Below are 24,928 nucleotides of genomic sequence, written 5' to 3'. Positions count from 1 at the left end.
TTACAAATTTGCAGTGTTTATTGCTAGTTTGTTCAAGCAGCACTGTTGTACATTTCATCAGAAAACGGATGTCGGTTTTACGATACATGGGAGCCTTTTGTGTTGTCAAAGGCAGTGGCAATTTAAAAATATATACGTTTTCACTTGGTATTCTGCATTACTCTCAACATTTACATGACATTTGCAAAAGTGACAGGGAGCAATAAATAAAACACACACAAACGCTGATCAAAAACTGATGAAAGAACATTGTTAACATTGTTTTTCCTGGAACACTTGTGATATAAATACACCTTTATTTACACAGCCAAGAAAACAAAAATAAAAGTTTAATATTTCCCACATCTGATCTCTCCCTCTCTGCCACACTTGATTTAAGCTCAGCTTCCCACTTTATAGTGTTACAGCACCGACTGACATAAGGCTAAGTGATGAAGAGCTGTTGCTATGAGTTACTGCTGCGCTTGATGATGTGACTCTGGAGGTTTTATGTGTTCACAGTGTTGGCAGCAGTGAGGAGTGAGGAGAACAAGGAATCTGGTCTTTGCTTCAGCACTTCAGGGGGGTCCAGTTCTGCTGCCTGAAAAGACAAAGCCAGACGAGTCAGGGGACGCACAGCGGCGAGTTAGGGCCATTGGAGATGGAAAAAATAAATAAATAAATTTCTGCCAAAAAAAAACAAAAAAAATCACTGCAGTTTTCTAGAAAAAAAGGATATTTCCAAATATGAAAAGTTGCAAATTTGCAAGAAAAAACTGAGAAATTTTCAATAAGAAAAATGCGTAAATATATTTTTGAGTTTGAAAAGTTCAGAAAATTTTTTTGAGATTAATCTCTGATTAAACTGAGTTTGAGACGTTGCGAAAAAAAAAGAAAGTAGAAAATTTTTGACATTTGAAACTCCAAAGGTTTGACTTTTCCAAGATTTTTACCTCAAAATTTTCTGGGGTTGATTTCAAAATTTTGTTCTAGGCAGAAACTTTTAAGATTTTCTAGAAAATTTATAAGATTAATCCCAAAATTTCTGAGTTTTTTTCAAGTCAACGTTCTACTTCTCAAACTCTGAAATTTCCACTTTTTAATTTTTTTTTTTTAATTTCTGAGATTGATCTCAAAATTTCTGAGTTTTCGGCAGGACTTTACCCCTCTTTTTTTAATAACTAAATCTGCCGTAGTGTGCTGTCGTAGGGACGAGACTCTTAAAAGCGTTCCTCGTCGTCTCTCCATGTAGCTCACCTTTCCATCGTCCATGACCAGAATGCGGTCTGCGTACATCACAGTGTTGATGCGATGTGCGATGGTGAGCATGGTGCAGTCATGGAAGGCCTCCTTGATGGTGTTTTGGATCAGAGCGTCCGTCTCTGAATCGATGGAGGCCGTGGCCTCGTCCAGCAGAATGATCTGTCAGGCACACCATGGAGGATGAGGCACCCACTCAGATCTAAATCAAGACTAAAACCCACTTGTGATTCATAATAACTAGAATTTGACAACATATTTGATGAGCATTGATGATTTTGATGGTGGAACTTGACAAAATGTAATGTCTGTCACTGGTTTTACAATGTGTTTATGGCGTTTTTTCTGTTTTTAGGACATAAAGAACTTTGAGCCGCTGTGTTGCTGAAATGTGCTACACTCAAGTTAACTTGATTGACTGAACTTGATCTGTAACAGAATAGTTAAAAAAAACACATGAATATTTTTCCCCATTGTCTTACATTGCAAAAAGACAACTTCAATATACTTATTTGGGATTTTCTTTGATAGACCAATAAAAGAGTGAAACAACATGGATTAGGAAGAAAATGACTCGATGTTTGCACAGTTTGCTGAATTTGCTTTCATTTCCCCCGTTGTAGTTATTTTCTTTCGTGTCTCTACCAGCACATCGACAGACTAATATTTTTGCCTATTCTTTGCAAAATTGTTAAAATTAGATAGAGAACATCGGTAAAAACAATCCTTTTCAAGTCTAGTCAAAGAATCTCAATTAGATTTAGGTCTGGACTTTGACTGGGTCATTCTAATTCATGACCCATTGTTTTTTTTTAAAGGCCGATTTTGCAGCCTTTAAAAAACTTCTCTTTACTTCCCATAGTTTGATGCTGCCAACAATAAGCATTTGCTGTTTAACCCCCCCTCAACACAAAGTATTCTGTATTTAGGACAATGCGTTTTTCTTTGATTTCTTTTGGTTTTGGTGTCATTATTCCTGTATATCTTTCTTTAAATTGCAAAATTATATGCTACTATGTTGAGCTAGTCTCTCAATATCAGTGCCACATCGTGACAAATTGTGTCAATATTAAGGGGATGTGATTACTGTGGTGACAGTGTAGGCATATGGATGCCCACGCATACGGACCTTGGAGTTGCGAAGAAGTGCTCTGGCCATACACATCAGCTGCCTCTCACCGACAGAGAAGTTTTCTCCATTCTCCAACACTTCAGCCTGCAACGTCCCGTCCAGCTTGGAGATCTGAGGAAACACACAGGCCCACTGTATTTAACACTTTATCTTCCGTAAGTATATATATTACAGTTAGTTTGTGCTAGCTTTATCTACGGGACATAAAGCTAGCACAAACTAACTGTAATATATACCTTTTGTTTTAAAGAAGTTGACATTTAAAACTTAATTTCACGTTTAGTCATGTTTATTTGTTCCACTTGTAAAGACACATTTATTCTTGCATAAAAAGCTTGGATCACGCTTTAAGTTGTTTACCACATTGGAATTATGGCTGTCTAAACCTTCTCTATAAGAGCAAACGTCAAGGTGCTGGAACTACTCATACCGTACCTTTGGTCATTTGAGCTGATTAGATATATTTCACAGCCAAATTAGCATTTAGTTAGCCTGACTATTGCTTTCTTATGCAATTCTGCTCGATTCTCATCTCCCTTCATTGCTGCAGCTGGGATTTCTTTCTTTGAACTCAATTTCAAATCAGTGATCAGCAGAAGTTGTGAATGATGACATAGTTTTTCTGTTTTAAAATTGTAGTTTGCCTGTAGTTTTAGCAATAGCGGCAGAGGAAGTGAACGCAGATGTTCAGTCCATGTTGGCCTTGCTTTCCAAATATTAAGCCATTAAAGTTAGACCAAGACGAATGTTTAAGACATTTTATTGCTGACAAAGATGTTGTGGCTCTACTTTCTACGGGGCTGTTTACAGAACAAGCAATTTCTGGTAACCTTCATCAAACTGACGCCTTATGCAATGCCGAAACATTAACGACTGGGTAAAATGAGATCCAGTTCTTTAAAACTTCAATGTAGTCCATGTCTCCAGCTAGCAAGTCGAGGGTCCAGATCATCTGTATGAAGCAAAGCGTAGAACGTAGAAAAAGCTAGCTAGCATTTACTGATGTTGAAGCCTCTTCTGATTACCACTAAAAGCAGAAAACACCGATAGCTACTGTGTAAAAACCACTGGTAAATTATTTAAGAAGGTTAGAATTAATACTTTTATAAACTCCAATGAGTCCAAAGAGTTGTGCGTTTTAGTAACATACCGAGTCCTTCATGTAGGTTTTCTGTAGCACCGCCCAGATCTCCTCATCAGTATACTGATTAAAAGGATCTAGGTTGTACCTGTGGGTAAACATAGTGGGTAAGTAGGTGACTGGTCCACACAGCAGTGGTTGTTCTGTCAAAAAACTTGTGTGAGTAGCGGGTACCTGACTGTGCCAGTGAACAGCACCGGGTCCTGGGGGATGATGGAGAGTTTGCTGCGCAGATCCCGCAGGCCGATGGCTGCGATGTCCACATCGTCAATAAGAATGCTCCCTCCCGCCGGCTCCACCAGTCTGAACAGAGCCACGCCTAAGGAGGATTTCCCTGTAGACGGAGCGCAGGGGGAGGGAGGGGCTGAGTCATGCTCTGTAACTATGGTGACGGCGCAGGATGGAAGCCCGCTTACCAGAGCCCGTCCTTCCCACGATGCCCAGCTTCTCTCCAGCCTGGATGGTGAAATCGAGCCCATTCAGGACGATAGGCGTGTTCTCTCTGTACCTCATTTTGTACTCATGGAAGGTAATCGCTCCGTTTTTGGGCCAGCCGTCAGGAATCTTAGCCCCCTTTATGTGTCTGGGGGCCTCAGACTTACAGGTCTGTATGTGGAATCAAATAAAAGAAATCCCTTTAGAGAAAAGTGTTATTAGACACCCCAGGATGATGAAGTGCTTTCTCACAGGTGACCTGTTATGCTTCCTTGAACCGGTCTGTGAGCTATGAAAACATGTTCATTACATTTTTTTGCACAAACTCATTCTTAGATGAGATTTGAGTCTGCCAGTTCTGCCTATTCTGTGCTCCTCTCAGAATGAGCCGTTTTAGGGCCTCTTGTCACTTTAAATCCAAACTATCTGCTGCTAGCCACGCCTCCTCAACTCAATGTTTATACTCGCACATAAAAATGGCTGCAAACAGACGCGCAATTATATAACCATACATCTTTGAAAAGAAGTGCAACTTTCTGCACAAACAACAAGAATGCAAAAAGTGGATTCTGGATGATAAGTCAACAACAAAACACTTTTCAGCCATTCCCTGCAACCATTTGTCATACAGACATGACAAATTGAGGTCTTTCTATTATTCATTTTAATAGTAGAAGTATAAATGCGAATGCAAATAACAGATTATTTATAACAGTTAAATAGAACTTTTGGTATAATAGCACTTTCAGACACCTAGCTTAATGATGAAAATATAAATAATGTCGATATTGTTGGGTATGAACTCTGTCATATGAACAGAAGCAAGAAAAGAGGTGGTGGAGTCGCTTTGCTTATTAAGAAGGAAAGGAGTTGATATTAAAAATGCCAGATCAATGTACATATTTAAAAGTATGGTAAAAATTTTAAGAAATGTGAAATGTGAAATAGAATAATGTGAATTAGAATTCAGTTTGCTTAGTTTCGGTTTTTGTAAATTTCTATTGTTTAAATATATTTTTGGTCTATTTGTATATAATTGTTTAGTTTTTAATGAAATGAGTAAACTAACTAACTAACATGCTGGAGTTCGGTTTGGGTTGCTAGGTGACAGGCTGGGCTTTGCTGGGAGTTGCTAGGTGAGGGGCAGTGCCTGCTGATTTGTGACGTTACATTCTGGAGGTTTTTGATTTTTGAAACGGGCCGTTTTACAAACACCACAAAATCGACCAAGTGTTTTTTATTTTAAGTGCTTGGGCTCTTTTTAGATGCAGTAGAGATCCAACTGGAAGTACAAACTGTGAGTTTTGCATAATACGTCCCCTTTAATCAGGATTCTTACCGTGATGTATTCCAGCAGTCGTTCCACCGAATTGAACCTGGCCTCCACTTCAGTTGACTGCCTCACTACATACTGGAGCATGCCTGTCAGCTGGTAGACATGCAGAACTCAGTGTTGCTACAAGCCTGAAGGATCCAAAAACCAAAAGAAACCCAAAACTGTTTGCTGTCCAGATTTACCTGTATGGTGTAAGACATGGTGAGGCCTTTTAGAGACGGACTAATGACGTCATTGCTGCTCAGCACCACAAACAGAGCCACCAGCAGCGTCATGGAGGCGGCCATGAAGTCCAACCAGAAAGAGAGCCACCGTGTGCCGGAGTGGAACAGTAAATAATGGTTGGAGTTGATGTCATTCAGAGATTTGAACCTAGAGTTTGACCAAAACATAAAAAAGGTAAAACGGTGACACAAAACTTTGACAATCTGACAAAATTTGAAAGTGCCTGGCAAAAGTTTTAAGGTGTTGGAAGGGTAAAAATACTTTTGCAAGGTGCTGTACATTGTAGATCAGTACCAAGATGTCTGTCAGAGAGATATCGCTTGACGATATCTTACAGTTTTATGTGGCTGTCCCTGATGTTGTAGGCGTGGATGGTGCTGAGGCCCTGTAGGGTGGAGGTAGTGAGAGAGATGCACGGAGAGCGGCTGATGTTCTCCATCTTCTTCATCTGACGAATGCCTCTCTGAAATACACTGAAAAAAAATCTTCCAATAAGAGACCGATTTTTTTAACCTGCAGCTTTCTGACCCGACATTGGCCTGACTGGTGTTGGACTTACAAGAGGATGAGGGTGAACAAAACACCCATGACAACCACAGCTGCCAGCATGGCGGGGAAAACAGAGGCGATGATGATGATGGTGAATGTGACGAGGAGACAGAACTGCAGGAAAGGGTCCATGTGGAGAGGAAGCACAGAGTCCAACTCCTCCTGATCTTTAGCAAAGCGGTTGAGAATTCGTCCAGTAGGTGTCGTGTCGAAGAAACTCATTGGGCTGGCAAGAATCTGGGAAGATAGGAAACGATGTTCTCGCTTTTGACAAAGGAACAGATCCACTGGAGCTGATCTCTGCTGAGTCCAGATTTTCCACAGTACCTTTCGGAACATACTGTCATGGAGTTTGCAGGCAGCTCTCAGTGTGACATGAGTGTAAAAAAAGCACTTGATAACAGCAAGGACCACCGTGACAAGGATCATCACTCCATAAATCATTTGGTAGAAGTGCAGGCGGGGATTTTGGGAGACATCACCAGGTTTAGAAGTCATATTTCCAGAGTTAGAAGTTGAATTGGACTAAACAAAAGAAAATATAAAGATATTAGAGGAGCAAAGACTAGAAATAGGTTTAATATATTTCATGTTTGGTGCAATAAAATTAGATAAATATATGGCAAGCTATTTATCTGGCTAATATGGTAGCCAGATAAATTTTCTGTTTATTTGCTATTGCAAATAAACAGTTAGCTAGCTGGACAAAGAACTAGATATCTATCTAACAAGCTAGCTAGCTATTTATCTAACTAGCTAGATAAATAACTAGCTAGATATTTAAGCTAGATAAATAGCCAGCTACCTTATTATTAGCCACATAAATAGCTAGCTGGCTTACTATGTATTTATCTAACTTTATTGCACCAAACATAAAATATAGCTCTTTATCTAGCTATAGCTAGCTATCTTTCTACTCACACTAGCTATTTCTAACAACAATGATGATGCAATTGTGTTAAGTTTAATTAAATCCATGGTGGAGACATGTTTTCGTCCACAAATATGAATGAACTTGTAATTTCTGCATTTCTTGGATTCAAAACTACATCCTTTATGAAAGCACCTGCTCCACTCTTTTCCTTTTTGGAATCAAACAGTTTGGATCCACCAGGATGGGAAAACCGGGAATTGATATTGGCTGGGAAAACTGTGCATGATGCATCTCTAGTTATAAGAATTCATGAAAACTTGTGACTGAAAATGAAAATGTGTGACAGGAAAGACAAACTTCCTCACCCCGTCTCCCTGCCCCAGCCAGTAGCTTAGCCACCAGTTGCTGAAAGCTGTGGATCCGATCATGAGGACTATGATGAAGATGGTGAAGAAGGTGACGAAGTAACCTGCAGACAAAGTTTCACCAAATAAAACCAGCCGTGAAGAGGATATCTGAAGAACATTGCTGCTGAGTTTGGCGTGTGTGTGCGTGTGTTTTTGTGTGTGTCAGACCTCCAACTGCCTGGCAGTACTGGTGGTAGACTCTCCAGGACACTGATCCCTCTGTGGAGGATTCCTGACTTACCAGCTGATCTTCTCCCGTCACAGCGGCTGAACGGGAACAAAATGATCAAATAAAGTCCTTATTTGATTGAAACATGTTCTATTTGTACAGCCTAATGCTGAATCTGCCATTGTCTGACATTTTTTGTGCTTTATTCATTCCTTGCAACACTTCTTTTACCCACCAGAGGTCCTAAATAACCCTCTCAATATGTCTTGATTTTGCCTTTATTTGCCCTTTTTACTATAGTCCTTAATAAAACTACATATATTCTCCCTCATTCACTTCCTGGATTATCTGTGCTGCTTTATGACGTAGGTTTTTCTGCATAGCTGTTCTGATAAAAGTTTGCTGTTTTTGAAGCTTTTATATTCAGTGTTCCTCTAATTTTCTTCATTTTGTCATGGTTGTTAAAATTAAAGGTAAACCTGCTTCTATGAACATCACAATAAGATAACAACAGTTGGACATAAGTTATAAACATGACTGAGTCCTAAAAATCTGAACAAATTAAAGTAACCTGTGTTGTGAAGTTAAAGCAAAAATTAAACTTTGTGAATCATTGTCTTTAAGGTTCTGGTCTCCCATGTAGGGACTGTTCTGCATCGTTGGTCTGGACCTTGAACCAACTGTTGGGTCAGCATCAGAGTCTACTGATTTCTGTTTACTTACGCTTCTGGTCCGCTGGCGCCCCATCATCAGTTTCATCTGACATGTCAAAAGCTGAAAAGAGGCACAGATGTTATTTTCTCGATCACGACTACAGCAGTTATAAAACTCAGCTTAACTTACATGCTACTCTTAGAAGAAAGCTAACTCCTAAAGATACAAACTTCCCCAGGAGCTAACTAGCATGACATCAGTATGTGTTACCAAGCATTTTTGGTCTAGTTTCTAAGGCAGATATATCAGTGCATTTGAAATTAGACAAAACTAACTTATAAGTAACTTTTCAGCAAGATATAGGAGTTTGTTTTAAGTCAATAATTACTTTTTACCAACAATTATTTGTCATGTTCCACAGAAATAGATCATCTGTGTTTTCATACCAGGGTTCACTATCCCACTGTCAGTGCGCCGTCTGACCTCAGCAGCCTCTTTGTGGGACACCTCATCTTCGCCCTCCTCTTCCTCCTCCTTCTGTGCCTGACATTCACAAACAAGAACCCGGCGATTACAGCTTGTTTTACAGCTGATTCTTCCGTTTAATACCCCGTGCTTGTAGAACGAGAAAGTCTAAGTGAAGAGGGGCGTATATCTGGTTCATAAAAACATTTTGTGACGCTCTCACTTCCGACTGCTCCATCTGGTAGTTGCTGATGAGTTGAGCGTAGCGTCCATTGGCCTTCATCAGTGTCTGGTGATTCCCGGCCTCCCTCACTTCGCCCTCTTCCAGAACCAGGATGTCGTCACAGAACTCCAGATACTGCAACACGCACGCCACAACAATCGCCTAATTAGAGCCTTTCTTTTAAAAACAAAATGAGTGGAGTTGCAAGTAATACTTGAAAAGCATTTTATATTTTTATAGCATTTTTCACAACTTCATTTAGGTCAGTGGTGTCCAAACTTTTTTTTGCTGTGATGGTCAAAACTGCCACACACAAAATTGTATTAAATTAGAATAGCAAGTTTATTGTGATTTTTATTATTATAATTATCTCTTCCTTTTATATTCTCAACACTAAACACAATTTAAAAAAAATCTGTATATCATTAAAGATGTGAGACATAAAAACGGCTTTGGATTGTTGTTAAAAGAAAAACCTGACAATTTCCAAGTTTAGGAAATTGTCAGTTTTCCAAAATTTGTTTTCCATTTACTGCAATAGCATCCATCTATTGCAGTAAGGTGTCAAAAGAAATCATTTCATGTCAGACATATTTTTCGTTTTTTCCATTTTAAAATCATAGTAAACAAAATCCACAAACATCCAATGGTTTTTACTCAAGTTCTTGAAGAACAAGAACAAATCCACATTCTGTTCTTGTTTGAATAATAATCAAAAAACTGATAGGATACTGCTTGTAATGTCTGTATACCTGTAAAATGTTATGTTTCAAACCAACATAAAACATATACCTCTACGGAAATCAGACTTTTACCATTTTATTAAATGTTGCATGTTCGTATTCTTACAGGTAAAAGTGAGACGCATCTTTTGTTTTCTAATTAAAAATAAAAATGAAAAAAAAAAAAATCTAAATGTTGTGGCCCTCAATTACCTTCAGCTCGACAGGTTTTGTCCCACTTGGCAAAAGGTTTGTATGATCCTACCTGGAGTTGATGTGTGACGAGTATGATGGATTTTCCTTGAAGCTCTTTCTTTATGCATTCTTCAAAAATGTGTTTCCCCACATGGGCATCAACAGCAGACAGTGGATCGTCCAGCAGGAAGATGTCTTTGTTGGCGTAAACGGCCCTGGCCAGGCTGATCCTCTGCTTCTGTCCTCCTGACAGGTTCAGCCCCCGTTCTCCAATCTGACAAAAAAATATGGCAACATAAGAACCATGACATTTCTCCCCAATAAATGTTTTTAAAAATCCACCTGAAAATGGGACTTTGTGCAGACAAACAACAGAGTATTGTGTCACTCACTTCAGAAAGTGAAACTCCCATATTACGTAGATTCATTACACGTAGATGGAAATATTTCAAGCCTCAATTTCTTGTCATTTTCATGATTACTGCTACTGGATAATGAACACCCAAAGTTTAGTGTCTCAGAAAATTTGAATGTTGCAAGAAAGTTGAATGTGTTTTTTCATCAAAAGGTTAAGTGGAAGGAAAAAAAAGGAAAGGTGCAGCTGTGGAGATGAAGATGCTGATTTAATCTTCCAGCAAGATCTGGTTCCTGTCCACACTGACGGGAAACTGGTCACAAAAGCTCGTGTTCCCCCTTCATGCCACATTGATGCAGTAATTCATGCAAATGTTTAGTGCATAGAAATAAACACTTTTAATAAGCCTGACATTCCTGTCAGTCAAATTCAGATTCAAAATGAGAGTAGATACTCGTATATCAATGGTCAGACCCAAAACAGGAACACTGGCAGAAGAAGGTTAAAGAGATCACTTGCCTCAGTCCGATCTCCATATGGAAGTATCTTAAGGTCAGCTCTGAGGCTGCACACATCCAAAACCCGGTCGTATCTGTACAACATAAACACATGACGGCTTTTAGTTTGACACTTGCGGCGCTGTGAAAAACTGTTTTTGCCACATGCGGATTTCCTTTTATGCTTTTTTGTTTCACTTTATGTTTCAGGACAAAAAGATTTTTGTATAAGACAAGGATAACCCAATCAAAGACAAGCTGCTAATTTGTATTTACTCAGGCTGTCATTGTTTTATGGAGTTAGTTTTGTTTCACAATAAAAGTTTCAACCAAAAAAAAGAGACTCAACCAAAAACAAAAAAAAAAAAGTTTTAAAAAAAAACTTAGTGATTTTTGCTTTGACATGATTTTTTTTTTGATTGAATACTACTTTTTTTGTTTGACATGATTTTTTTTTGATTGAATAATTGTGAAACAAAACTAACTCCATATTGTTTTTTCATAAAAAACATTGAAAGCCCTGTAGACCTCTGAAACTCTGATAGTCATTAGCTGCGCATCCACTGACCATGTAATTTCGCAATTTGACATTTTGAAAAAACAAATTGACTTTATAGAATTGTGGCAATTTTGTCATTTGTCAATAAAAACTTTTCACCACTAGGAACAAGTTTCATATAGAAAATCCGTTTATATTGCAAAACTGCAATGGAAATTGTGTTTTATCAATGTTAGCGGAATACTGACAAAGTTTTGCGTACATTTGTGATATTAATGCAGGTCATGTCAGTGCCCATGATTCAACAATAATCAAAAAATTGGGCAAAAACACTCAAAGACCAAGCTCACGTTTCCTGATGGTTTTTGGAAGATGTGTGTCCCGTAACGTATGACACACACGACAGATGTAACTTGCATCTGGAGTAACATTAATGCACTTAAACATGGTGGGAATGTGATTGTTTGCGGCTACTTTGGATCAGGAAAATCATCCAAGGCACGTTAGCAAATATCACCTGAGAAAAGAGAATTATGACCTAGTCAAATTCTGGGGTCGGATCCAGTTAAGATGCTTTGGAAGGAGCTTAAATGTACATTACAACTAGACTAATGTAGAACAATTCTGCAATGAAGAGTAGGCCATATAGCTAGTGCTGTAACAGAAAAATGCAACTTCCTGTTACATTTTCAAACAGAAAACTGGATTTTGTGTTTAATCTTTTGCTGTTATTAAAACTTGCTTGATAATCCAAAGCAAAATGAATCTGTAATGGGGCAAATACTTTTTCCCAGCTCTGTACAAAATGGATCAATCATAAAAACATTGGAATATATGCCAGAAAATAAAGAAAAGCATCGTTATATCATTTTATATCTGAATGTTAGCCAGGCTTTGTGCTGCCTCAGTGATAACAGCTGCCTTTCTTTGAAATATAGACATTTAAACCAATAAACACATTTATCCCGAGAATTATCTACCCGCAGCTTATCTCGTACATTTCTTACAGTTCTTATCTTAACTTACATCAAGTCTCTCCCAATAAAGGCCTCGCTATGTGCAGATCAGCAGTCGGCCTTATGATAGCATAAAGCTGTCAGATAACACAGATGACCTCTGCCCTCGTTTAACCGCCGTGACAGATCAGACTTCCCTTTCTCCTAGTCAAACAGTTTTCATGTGAGATAACCTCCAAAGCAGACTGTGTTTAGAGGAAAAAAAAACTAAACGTTAGCTTGTCCGTTTGGTTTGTGTTAGCGCAGAACACCTAGCATAGATTATCATTTGGTATGTTTAAACAACACTCTGAGTTTATTCTGTAGCTAGTAGTGCAGAAGGGTTGAGCGATATGGACCTGTCTAATGATAAAAGTGACAATAAACTGTATTTATTTCTTTGTTTTTAGGTCTGTGTGGCTGTGACTGCATGATACAGCAATCATGGCCCCTCAAGCACAAACACTGTTGTAGAAAAACATTCCCATTTATAAAGCGCTTCTTTCGCAAACCAGTCACTTAAACAAGAGCGATTTGTATCACTAAACTGAATAACCGCCTTTAATCATATTTTCAAGTATATTGATATTCATTGATACTCTCATTGAATAACAGTGGGGGAAATTTTAAAACTATCTCAATAATGATAACTAAGTTGTTATCACAATAAGAATTTTATCATGATAAATAATAAGCGATAAGATGAATGCCCAACCCCAGACGTGTAGTTACTTGGCCTGGTTGAAAGCTTCCCCCATCAGAATATTTTCTTGAACCGTTCCGTGGAAAATCCAGGCCTGCTGGGAAACGTAGGCGAACGTCCCATCAGCTGTGATGGAGCCCCGAAGAAGGTGCATCTGCAAGAAAACCAGAAGATCACTTAGACTGCAGGAGCGCTACAAACCTGGGTAGCTAGAGGGGAAAGCATGATGGAGTGAAAAGAAACGGGAATAAATATGTAGAAATTCTGAGAAAAAGATAAAGTAACCTGTTCTAGAATGCTGGAAATGAGCGACGTCTTTCCGCTCCCCACGTTGCCGCAAACGCCCAGCAGGTTGCCCTTCAGGAAGCAAAAGCAGAGCCCTTTAGTTGCCCTTCAGCGGTGTCCACAACAAGCTCACCGGATTCGCTGCAGACCTTGGGCAGAGTGAAGGAGATGTTCTTCAGCGTCGGTAAGCTCTCACTCTGACCCGTCTCGTCCTGCTTGTGGTCCTTCACCTGGCCAATCTGGGGATTGGGAAGGTCCGGCCCGCTGGCAGTTTTGGTCCAGGACAGAGTTGCATTTCTCATCTCTACAGCGGTGTTATTGTCTTTCCTCTGCTCCAGGTAGGGCTCGGGATTCTGGACCAGCAAGATTTTCTGAAACAGCAGCCGTACATCGGATTAGGGGTATTTATTGTATCGCGTATCGTAAACAATTGTTTTTACAGTGAAAAGAATTTGATTTATCATTGTCTCAATAAATTTTGTCAATTAAATAAAAGCCAAAATCGATGGAATTATTGAAAAAGTTTTTTTTAAACAATTTTCTCCAGTATTTGTTGGCAATAGATTTCAGTAAATTTGATTAAATGCAGTTTCTGTGTGCAGCTTAGTGACATAAGTCACGCATCTTAAGTAACTGGCAACCCAAAAAACACAAAATCCTCCCAAATATTTTGGTCTAATTTCTAGTGCAAATATCTTAGTACACTTGAAATAAGATAAAATTAATTTACAAATATTTTTTGTGCAAGAAGTAGGAGTTTTGTTTAAGTAAATAAGTCCAAAAACACTTGATGCTATGAATGCTGCGGCATACAGTTACCACAAAAAACAAACAATAGTTTTATCATAATTTTTAATTGTCATCACAATAATACCAAACAATATTGCAATACAATTCTTAATCCATATCACTATATCGGTTTTAGAGTGCCTATCACTGACTTCCTTTCAATTACATGGATCTTATGTGATAAACATAAAAAAGCACAGAAGTTCACCGATTTGTGCAGAAACATTTAAAAAGAAAGCAGCTGTTTAAAACTGTACCCTTAATCTCTTGAGGGACACAGCGGCTTCAGCAAGAGCCTTCACGCACAGTGGCAGCAGAGCCAGAGAGAACCTCATAGCGTTGAATATGGCGATGGTAGTGAAGGCCTGTTGATGTCAGAGAACATAAACAAAATCAATATGACCCCTGGCAGGGTTAAAACCGAGTCTAAATGAAAATTGCTTGGCAGACATGAATCGTCTGATAACTGCTGATTTCACGACCCCCCACACGACAAACCCCCCGGCGCTGCCCGCTGCTACACTTACGTCGGACGTGGTGAGCGACAAACCCAGGAGAGTGTGCACCAGGAAGGTGAGAACGGTGGCGACGGTCGGAATGATGCTGGAGATGCTGGTGTTGATGTTCTGGATGTAGCTGACCAACCGAACCTGCTTCTTTTCCTTTTTTCTTAACCCTGGAAGGAAGATAACGTTTCTGTCATGTAGTACCACAGAATGGCCTTTAGGGGGCGGGGAGAATTATAAGTTAGAAGGAAAATCATACATGGTTTTCAACAATTTTTTACAAATAAAACTCTGAAAATTGTGTTATGCCTTTCTATTCAACCTCTTTTACTCTGATGGCCCTAAATAAAAATAATCCTTACGTCACCTTGTCAGTAAATAGAGTTCATCTGTGTGTGGCTTGAGTTCAGTTAAAACGGACACTCTGTTCTAGGTTGAGCTTTATTAGTTACAATGAGCAACAGTTTGACTAAGTAAATAAATAAATAGTGACATTTTTGATCCATTTCATGATCACGGGGCTGCTTTAGGGTGATCTATGTTTTACTACATAAAAACCTAAATAAGATTACACTGAAGTCAGAATGTGTAAAAAGTCAAAGTGTAATAAAAACACTTTTGTGAGACTCTGTCCAAACACCAGACTCACCTGCTATCTTCTTCTCAAAGGACTCCTCCCAGGCGTACATCTTGATGAGCTTGATGCTGTTCAGAATCTCGTTCATGGTGCGGACGCGGCCGTCTGTGATCTGCATGGCTTTCCATCTAAACTTGTTAATGAGCTTTGCCAGGAAAAACTGCAAAAGAAATTTGATTTTAGGAGTATTTTTACTGTACTTTTTACTTTTACTTAAGTAATTTTAGTATGTAGTATTGCTACTCTTGCTTGAGTAAAAATGTCTGGATTCTACCCACTGTGAGCAACTTCACTGAATGAAGAACAAGCTTGTTTTAACCAAGGATTCATCTGACTCAGACTTGATGTTTTTGTTAAAGTTTCGTCAGTTTTATATAGAAAGAACTTAATTTGGGAATAAAGAATGTTCATTTGCCTCATTTTGTGATTTTGTAATTATGTTATTTATATGAATTAGTTACATTTTGCTCTTTAAAACAGCACTTGACAAAATCTAGTGCTTCGATTATTGGCAGTCTGTTCTATGACTTTGTACTTTTGTGTTTTTATGATGTAAAGCACTATGAAGTGCTGAAACGTGCTATTCAAATAAACTTGATCGATTCATTGATAATACAAATATTTTCCACATAACTTTGTATTTCGGTCCGTCTGATGATGTCATGATCAGTACTTGAGTCGCTACTTTTAACTCTTACTTGAGCAAGAATATGTTAAAGTAGTGCTACGCATATAGCTACTTTCTATTGGTCGAAACATATTCTGGAAAAATAGATTGACATTAAATTCCTTTATTTACCTTTTATCTAAAATCATCCTTTAAGGGATGCACTTTGTCCTTACTGTTGCTTAGTTAATGGTCAATCAGATAAAACTAACTAAGCCGGGGTTGTGATGCGAGCTGCTGACCTGTAAGGGGACAAAGATGATGTAGATGCAGACCCCTGTCAGTGCAGTGTAACCCAGAACAAAGCAGGCTAACACAATGCATGCGATGAAGATCACCGGGGCGCAGATCGCAAAGCTCCCAAACAGCACCGCCTCGAACAACCGGTGGCCGTCGCTGGTCAGGACGTTTATCATCTAACGGGAGAGACAGCGAGCGGATTTCAAATCCTCCGTAATTACAGCGTCTGGTGATTGCATCATGCTTTACCTCTCCCATTGAAATGCCGCTGTGCACCCTCAGAGAGATGACTTTCTGAAATGCTATAGAGGAGAAGGCTCCTTTCAGTCTGGCGGCCGTCCGCAGGTTGATCGCCCACATCAGGGAGATAAAGAAAGCTTTGAGGAACTCGGTGCAGAACAGAGCCACGGCCAGGCCGACGCCGTGGGCCACCGTGGACTTCTCTGGGCTTTCTATGTAGATCAGGATTTTGTTAACCAGGATGCCCTGAGGGGGCACAGGAAGATGTCGAGACGTAGTAAGACAGGCATGTTGCGAGGAAACGTCAAGTTCCAAAGTCGAATGTGTTGCAAAATCGTATATTACTCTGAACATATCAAGCAAACTGCAAAAACAAGTAGTTTTGTTCTAGTTTCTGTGTTCTAGTTTCGAGTGTCTGAGTAAAATAAAAAGAACTCAAGTTACTTTTCAGCAAGATACAGGAACTTGTTTTCAGTACATAATTCTTGAATATTGAAAAAATGCTGGCGCTCTTGGCAGATTATTTCACTTCTTACAACATTTTTCCTGTGCTACGTCGTGATTCGGGTTTTGGTGAGGTGAGATAAGACGCAGGCAGGCAAAATGAAGATGAAGATGTATTATTTTAATGATAAAGTCCACAGGGAAACAGGCTGACGACAAACACGACCGGTAACACACGACGAGGATCCGACCAACACACAAAGACAACAGGTGGACTTAAATACACAGGGAGGGTAATCAAGGAATGAGACACCCCTGGGAAGCAATCAACGGGGAAGACAGGACAGGGACAGGACTAAACACAGATAACCTCAAAAATAACTACACAGAAAACACAGAACACAACAGTACCCCCTCCTCAAGGGCAGCTCCCAGATGCCCCCAAAAAATACAACAAAAAACAACTCATCAGGGTGGGCGGAGGGGCAACGGATGGAGGGCCAGAGTTCAAAGAAAAAGAATAACTCAGTCCAAACAAAACTCCAAACACAGAAAACGGTCCGGTGGGCGGCGACGCCGGTGAACCCAGGTAGTCATGATGAAAATTATGATTTAATGAAGAACCAGGAGAACAACTCAAAATCCAAAATCACTGGCAGCACAGGGGACCAAAACAGACGAGGACCCGACAACAGACAAAGACAACAGGTGGGTTTAAATACAAAGGGAGGTAAACAAAGGAACGAGACACATCTGGGAACAATCAACGGGGAAACACAGAGACAGAGACTCACAGGGAAACACGATAACAAATAAACATGGAAACTACTGATCCTGACGTGTTATGGTTGAAAGAAATCTTCTAATAGAACCTATTTAATTTAAGGTGCTGTAAGATATTGACACAAGAATCTAAATATAAACACTTGGTAAGATTTTGTGTTTTTGCACCATAAATATACAAATAGAGCTAAGATGGAATGAAAATCAAAGAATACCTATGTTTTAGAATGGCCTAGTCAAAGCCCAGACCTAAATCTAATTAAAACACATACCTAAATATGACAATGCTCACGTGCTCTCCATTTAATCTAAATGAACTTGAGCTATTTTGCAAAGAAATGTGGGCAAAAATGTGAGTCCCTAGATTTTCTAAGCAGGTAGATAAATAAATACAAATATAGAAATGTATTTGTAAAGACAAACTTTGAAAAATAGATGGCATTTTCCTTCCACTTTGCAATTATGCACTACTGTATTTGCCTACCACAAGCAACATACTGATCTTTGTATTTCCAATGTGACAAAACAAATGTGTGAAGGCTTTTACAAGGCAGTGTAATTCATTTCAGGTTTAATTTTATTAAAACATGAAAGAGAATCTCAGAAGAAGCCTCTCCCATCAATGTAAAAATGTTTCATTATCAAGACCAGTTTCATTTATTGCTAAAATTGCGCAAATTGGAATTAGGTAAATAAATGTACTTAATGGAAACGCTTGTTCTGAAAAGAAAACTCACATTTTTTTGACAAAAGGTTTTTGTGCTGGAATGAGGCGATTTTTCAGCCATATAAATTTGTGTATTTTGCAAAACTGCAATGGGCTCTTTGCACCTCAGCTTCCGCGTTCGGGGTAAAGCGGCTCGATTGTTTCCGATCCAATACAAATATCATTTACATTAGGTGCTTGCAGTGCTTGGCCAAGGTTTGTACATCGATCCGAAGCCCCAACAAGTCAGCTGGAGAAAGGTTTTAAGATGTTCGCCTCGTTATACATTCACTGACACGAAGATGAGTTTTACTTAAACTTTGTGGCTAACATTAACGTTAGCTTATGCTAGTAGGCAATATTCTCGGACATTGTTCTTGTAAAATGTGCTATTTAAGTATCTAAACATTCTAACGGACAATGTATTTATCTTATTTTCAAGTATATTATGTGTGTTTATTGTCGTTAGTGTCACAGACTAACGGGGAGGTTCCGGTTCGGGCTTTTTACTTCCGAAGCCTGACGAAGCTCAACAAGCCTCATAGCTTAACAGTAGCGCAGCTCTGGTGTCAGAGATCTGGTTCAGCTGTTCAGGTTCAAAGTTGCTGCTTTTAGAAAAATATGACCGTGTTGCTTCATGTCTCCGTGTTATTTCGTTTTATTACCTTTGCATGTTTCTTGTGAAGAGCTCAGATAGGACGGTGTTTACAGCAGTATGTACAGGCGGATCAGTTGCTCGGCTGTCTGGCTCTGGTCTGCTCTCTCGTTCCCATAAACTCTTTCAGGCTGAATATAGAAGTGATTCCATGGAAATAACTCAGGGAGGCTTCTTTATTTACCATCCGTATCCCCGGTAGTTTTAGGCTGATCCGGAGTGAAGTGAAGGCTGCAAACTTTGCTGTGCGGCGTTAGCTGGTAGTGACAGATATTTACAAGCCATCTTCTTAATTCAGGATCGCTTGGAAATTAACGAAAACTTAAAAGCCCATTATATTAGGAAGACAACAATGTTAATAGTATTGTTTTTTTGCATCTGAAATACGACTTAGTCTTTTCTACCAGTCATGGTAACTCAAAGCGGAAAAAAGTGAGCCGCATTAGCTTCTGGAGATGTGACGTCAACGCCTTAGGTGCAAAGAGCCCATTGAAACACTTTTGCACATCACACAAGTCACGTGATCAACAGCCAGGTGGAAAAGACGTAGAAGTCGACAGGAAGTAGTAGGAGGATGATGGCATGTTTTTCAATGACTTGTCAGATGAACAAATCATTAAAATGTGTAATTTTACTCAATGGAAACACCACAATGGCAAAATCATGTTTTCTTTGTATTACTGGAATATCAGCAAGGGTTTAGAAACTCAGATAGTGTGATATCTGTATTTGTTCTACTTGTAATACACAACGAGGTCAAAGGGCTCTTAAACTCACTGGACCAACAAAAGCTGCTCCCATGGCGAAGGTGCCGATGATGATGGACAGAATGAGCCTCGTTCTCTGAAAGCGGAGAACAGCTTTGACCAGGGACGCCTTCTCCAGGCCTTTCTTCGCCATTTCCTCCTCCCAGAGTCTCTGCAACCTGCAAGACAGTAATATTTTGGCTGGTTTCCTACTCCATCACCAATAAAAACGGTTTAATAGGCCATTAGCCTTAAAATGGGGGCAATCTTATCAGGCTCTACAGAATACACTAAATCACCAACAATTTTAAATATTTTTCTTCTTTTTGCACTTTTATATTTAGCACTTTGTAAACTTCATAAATATAGCTGGTGATCCTCTAGTCTACCTAAAAGAACGTGTTGGCAGTATTTCACAGCTTCCAGAAGTGGAGATGAGGTGACCTCCTGGTCAAAGGAACTGGCTTCGGCCCCACAGGTGAGATTTTACTGATCACAGTGAGATTCAAGGTCACCATACGATGCAAGAACAGTAAGTAAACCTTTTTTCCCCTAGTATCCATCCTTTTGAGGGTGCCTTCAGAACTGGACTCAAGACAAAACCTCCAGTTTCAAAGCTTAGCAACCTGGCTAAGGCGGTCTTTTGCTACAATCCATGTTATAAGAGCATCCAATATCATAAACATACATGAGCAAAAGCAAAAGCCACTCGCCTCTCTCCGCTGGTGTCAGCTACGTCAAATGGGGAGAGGCTAAGAGAGGACAAGTCCAGCCTGTTCCTGAATATGGCCCATATCATGGGAGTCATCCAGGCAAAGGTGGTAAATGACAAGAAGCCTGCATTGTCCACAGGGTGGGATCTGCACAGAGGGAACGGCATTTAAATATCCACATACATGGGTCTTACTTTAACAAATTTTCATCACTCTTTACAGCCACTGACTTCAATGTGTTGTATTGGGATTTTTATGTTGGACTGATGCAAAGAGCTCCATGACTGTGAAATGGAAGTATAACATGCATTTGATTTAAAGTCAATTGCATCTACACCCAGTGGAATACATTGAAGTTGGTGGGTTCAATATGTCAAAATGTAAAGCGCTTCTTGTTGCCAGTGAAACTGACTGTGGGGAAGACCAGCGGAAGGGCTTGAGAGTCTGCAGGCTGGGCTGGTATTTCCCAAACAGGGAGGGGTGGGACACCCTGCTGCTAGGAACATCGGTGTGATCTGGGCTGGCAAATTCAGATCCAGTTCTCCATCGGACACCATCATCTGTCTGAGGTGTAAAGTTTGCAAGAAGATGCAAAGAGAAAGAGGAAGAGTTATATGACATTCCAGCTAATGAGTCTCAGACACAAACAACTGTGCAAGAAAAACACAGGATGCAAGCGAGACAATGGGAGGGGAGCAGATCTGAAGGGACGAAACGGAAAGTGTCAGACTGTAAAGTCATGGTTACTGTTTGTTCTGCCCACTTCAAAAGATGTCCGTCGATTCCTGCTCTGCTCTGTGGAATAATCTTTCATTGTGTCCTGTACAACAAACAGAATGAAAACTGGATGAGTTTCTTAGTCGAGAAATGTCAATAAAATTCATCAGACGTTTAAACAGGATCAAACTTCAGCGAGTCATGGCGTCTCCTGCTCCATTTTAAACCTTTTGAGTGTTTTAACAGGAACAGTAATGATAAATGTGAAGAAGAGCAGAAGACTTACGGATACATAACCTGTGTTGCTTCATGGCACTTGAAACTACAGAGTCAATGAATTACAGGAGCTGCTTCCCACTGTGTCAAAGTTCTGGGAAATGACTCCAAACACACAGTCACGTTTACTCTGCCCTTCGTCATGGCTGTGAAATTTATGCAGAGCTGAAAAGGCAGAACTCAGTCTCATTAATATGAGGGCTTAAAGAGTTCAACAGTAGAATCATGACCACAGGTCTAATAGCAAGAATACAAGGTCCTCACTTTGCCAACAAAACGGTGCTTAGAGGTTTCTCATCTTAAGGTGTCATGGTGCTTCTAGTACAAAGACTGTTTAGATGCATTGTGGTTTGTTCATTGCACTTCGTGGAGCGTACTGTACTTTAACTTTGCCCCTCCTCTACTTACTGCTTCACACACTGCCATGCTGTGGAAACTTACCCTAACTAACTAACTAACTAACTAACTAACTAACTAACTAACTAACTAACTAACTAACTAACTAACTAACTAACTAACTAACTAACTAACTCAGTGGTTGTCAAATATTTTCTGGGCCGCCCTATAGATTACAGTAAAATCCCCCCCAAAAAGAAAAACAAAAAAACTGGGCACACACATCGTTCAGACATAAACCTATACATATTTTGTTTTCAAACTCCACTGAAGTTTATTTCACACTTCAGGTTGCAACAAAACACACTACAAACCATCGTTACAGTGAAACATTTGTGTAACTATTATTTTTTCTATCCATACTGCAATGGCACTGTAACACCCATAGGGGGCATTCACCGTACTTTGGGAATCACTGAACTAACCAACTACCTGATTGCAATCTGGTGACCCAAGCAGATAGTGCAACTAATAAGCCTGTCCAGTGGTATACTTAATTTTGTTACCTGAGTCAAAGTACTGACCCTACCAGATAAATATCAAGTTTTTAATGTAATTCACTTGATTAGCAGAGTTCAGATTAAGCAACATGACCACAATTCATTAGAGTGTAAATATGCAGGAAAAAACAGATATTTAGCTACATTTCATCCTAAGACAAGCAGACAAAACACCTCACCAAACAATTCACAGAACTGAACATAGAACAGGTAGTTAAAAGAAAAAAAAAAACACACCAAAAACAAAACATTTACACAAGGAATAACTAACAGACAGAAACAGAATAAAAACAAGATATTACTCCAGTAAAAGTAATTCTGTCAAATTGTTACTTATGTTAAAGTAGTGGAGTAAGTGCTTTTAATGCTAAAGTATTTAAAGTACTTAAACATTTGAAGTTTTAAGACAATGCATTTTACTGGAGCACCCCTATGCCTATGCATATAGTGCATACCCACTTTTTGTGCCACTGTTGCAAACTGCAGTAAAGGAAGGAGTGTTGTGTGTAATTTACCTGTATGTCGGTGGAACAAAATAGACACAAACTACACAAACAAGAGCAACAGAAGTTAAGAAGAAGCATTTAGAGAAACGTACTGAAGGAAAAAACATTATTCCGTTTTTAAAATAAAGTGAACTGAAAGTACTGTTTTTTTAAAAGATTCCTAAAAAAAATTACAAGTCAAAAAAAGTAATATAATATGAATAAGATCAGATTTTTATATTTAAATTAAGCTTCACGGTTCATCTTTAACATCTTTGTTTTTTAACATGTTATGTACAGAAATGACCCTCTCGAAAGGGTTAAGACAAAGCTTTTATGGAACTACTAATTGACATTTATTTCTAATTTCCATTTCTCTGGTACTGTCAAAGTTCAAGTGTCTGGAGAATCAGACAATAACTGATAAAGGTTTTTATTGTGTCATTTTACATCTAAGTTCGGTTTAATTGCATTGGCACTGTATTCAAGAACATTGTTTAGGTCATAAAACCTAAACTGTTGTGAAACACCTAATTGGACTTTTCCTGTTCACTTCCATCAGTTTTGTTTAATCAAAATGCAGCACAGGATAAAACCATCCCCGTGTTTAAAAGATGGCTGATCAGACACATACGTGTATTCTCTTTTGACGATGAACTCTCCAAATGGTGATAGCACAATTAAAATGTCATTAGGATGTATTTAAGCACCCCTGTGGTATGTGAAATCAGTGCATTGTGGGTGGTAACTTGTTGGTTGTCTTTAAAATTCCTGAAGCAGGACATTTAAACCTCCTTTTTTATCACTCTAGAATTTCCTCTTAAGTTTCAGAACTGGTTAAAGCTCCACGGGTAAGATACTGACAACTCAAAATCACTCCACAAATCCTGGGAAAATGGCAACAAGCTGAATTAAACCGAGAGTCCTTTTAAACTCACAGCGCTAATAACCAACAGTGCAGGCTAAACGACTGCTATCTGATAATATTGGTTCAGAAAAGAAAATTCACTCACTTTGAAAATACAAGGAGCTGTAAAACAAATGTCCTGCTAAAACAATACGCATACAGCCAAAATTTGTATGCGCAGAATTATCAAACTAAAAGTAGATAATCAAATTTTATTGCAGTTAAGTTTTAGATCTAAACACAATTAAAACCCTGTTTTTTATATAATTTATACTATTAATAAAAAATCCACTGATACATTATGTTGTTACTTGCATAAGGTAAACATCATCTTCTAAATTGTAAAAACAAATAAAAAAAACCCACACAATTTAAAAGACTAAATAAACTGACTAATCATGATCAAAACTGATCAGGTGTAAATAATGTAAGAGAGAAGTGTTGGCATAAACAGAAGAGTACCTCAGAGTGGACGGAGCAGAGCTTCGGCAGCTTGTTAACTCGGACTCTGAGGAACCGGGAGAATGTCCCTCTGGCTCACTTTTTATGAAGATCAAAGGTTGGTCTGCTCAGAGGTAAACGTCCTCCTGTTCCCTCCTGACAGCCCGAATGACAACAGTTAAAATCAGTTACAGTATATCAACCTAAAACGATAAAGTCTGACTGACATTTAGCTTCAATGCAAATTAGTGTCCAGGTCCACTAGAAAAAGACAAAAAAAAAACTAATGGTTAATTTTCAATGTATACCTGTTCCTGTATATTGGTGGTGGAAAAAAAATTAGAGAAAAGACTGCAGCACACAGCACCAGAGTATAAGCCTAAAGATGTCATAAATGGTGGTTGGTAGTGGTGAGGAGAGATGCAGATACCCAGGGAAACAGGACTAAACAGAAAATCCCAAAATAACTAAACAGAAAAACACGCATCATGACAACAGATTCAAAACATATTTCCATAACCAAGGACAGGAGACATGAAAATAAATAGGATTATACTGATTACATGATAATAAAAAAGAAAAGTGTGGACATCCTGATAAAGTGTAGAAATAAGGTACCACACACCTTATTGTGAAGCGAACTGTTTATTGTTCACTGATTCAGATTTGAGTGTCTGGAGTTCATGTGGCAATCTGTTTGTGGAGTCACAAGAGTATCTGCAGGAAAATGTTTCTGGTGACATTTTTTAATATCATAAATCATAAATAATGCATCTTTCTTTAAAAAATAAATAGACAAATTTTGGTAAGACATAACTCCTAATGCTTTCAGCAAATGTTAATGGGTTTTTTTTATTTTTGAAAAAGTAAGGCTCCCATTGTACTGCTCTACATAATTACCTTTGAATGGCATTAAAATGTTAACTGATGCTTCCAAGTCAGCATACCTAGGTGAGTCCCATCTGGGAAAAAAAGAGGAC

General features: G+C 38.9%; 1 protein-coding gene across 1 annotated transcript; it reads right to left on the bottom strand.

Annotated features, from left to right (window-relative positions):
- On the bottom strand, positions 1-24,378 carry abcc12 (ATP binding cassette subfamily C member 12). The gene is made up of 31 exons (XM_088004123.1): positions 23,970-24,378; positions 20,990-21,046; positions 20,639-20,790; positions 20,227-20,373; positions 19,545-19,692; positions 16,189-16,425; positions 15,942-16,115; positions 15,045-15,192; positions 14,417-14,565; positions 14,147-14,254; positions 13,250-13,471; positions 13,101-13,172; positions 12,845-12,969; positions 10,641-10,713; positions 9,837-10,040; positions 8,850-8,984; positions 8,608-8,704; positions 8,231-8,281; positions 7,507-7,605; positions 7,297-7,400; positions 6,385-6,582; positions 6,068-6,294; positions 5,844-5,981; positions 5,466-5,655; positions 5,287-5,376; positions 3,929-4,118; positions 3,687-3,846; positions 3,522-3,600; positions 2,369-2,482; positions 1,237-1,401; positions 1-580 (listed from the first exon to the last, which is right to left on the bottom strand). The coding sequence occupies exons 2-31, from the start codon at positions 21,038-21,040 to the stop codon at positions 488-490; spliced, it is 4,140 nt and encodes a 1,379-aa protein (XP_087860249.1). The 5' UTR covers positions 21,041-21,046; positions 23,970-24,378; the 3' UTR covers positions 1-487.
- Between the last annotated feature and the right edge of the window lie 550 nt (positions 24,379-24,928).

Source organism: Poecilia mexicana, unplaced genomic scaffold, assembly GCF_051168715.1.
Source record: "Poecilia mexicana isolate PSO_F unplaced genomic scaffold, ASM5116871v1 scaffold_3, whole genome shotgun sequence".
NCBI classification, from domain to species: Eukaryota; Metazoa; Chordata; class Actinopteri; order Cyprinodontiformes; family Poeciliidae; genus Poecilia; species Poecilia mexicana.
Note: the sequence above shows the minus strand (reverse complement) of the source record. Positions and strands in the feature narration are given on the sequence as shown.

Coding starts and splice junctions, on each gene's coding strand:
- abcc12 (XM_088004123.1), bottom strand. CDS start 21,040: ATGAAAGATTATTCCACAGAGCAGAGCAGGAATCGACGGACATCTTTT. Junction 16,426..19,544: donor GAGCAGCTTTTGTTGGTCCA/GTGAGTTTAAGA, acceptor GTGCCCCCTCAG/GGCATCCTGGTTAACAAAAT. Junction 8,282..8,607: donor CAGTGGGATAGTGAACCCTG/GTATGAAAACAC, acceptor GCCTCTTTTCAG/CTTTTGACATGTCAGATGAA.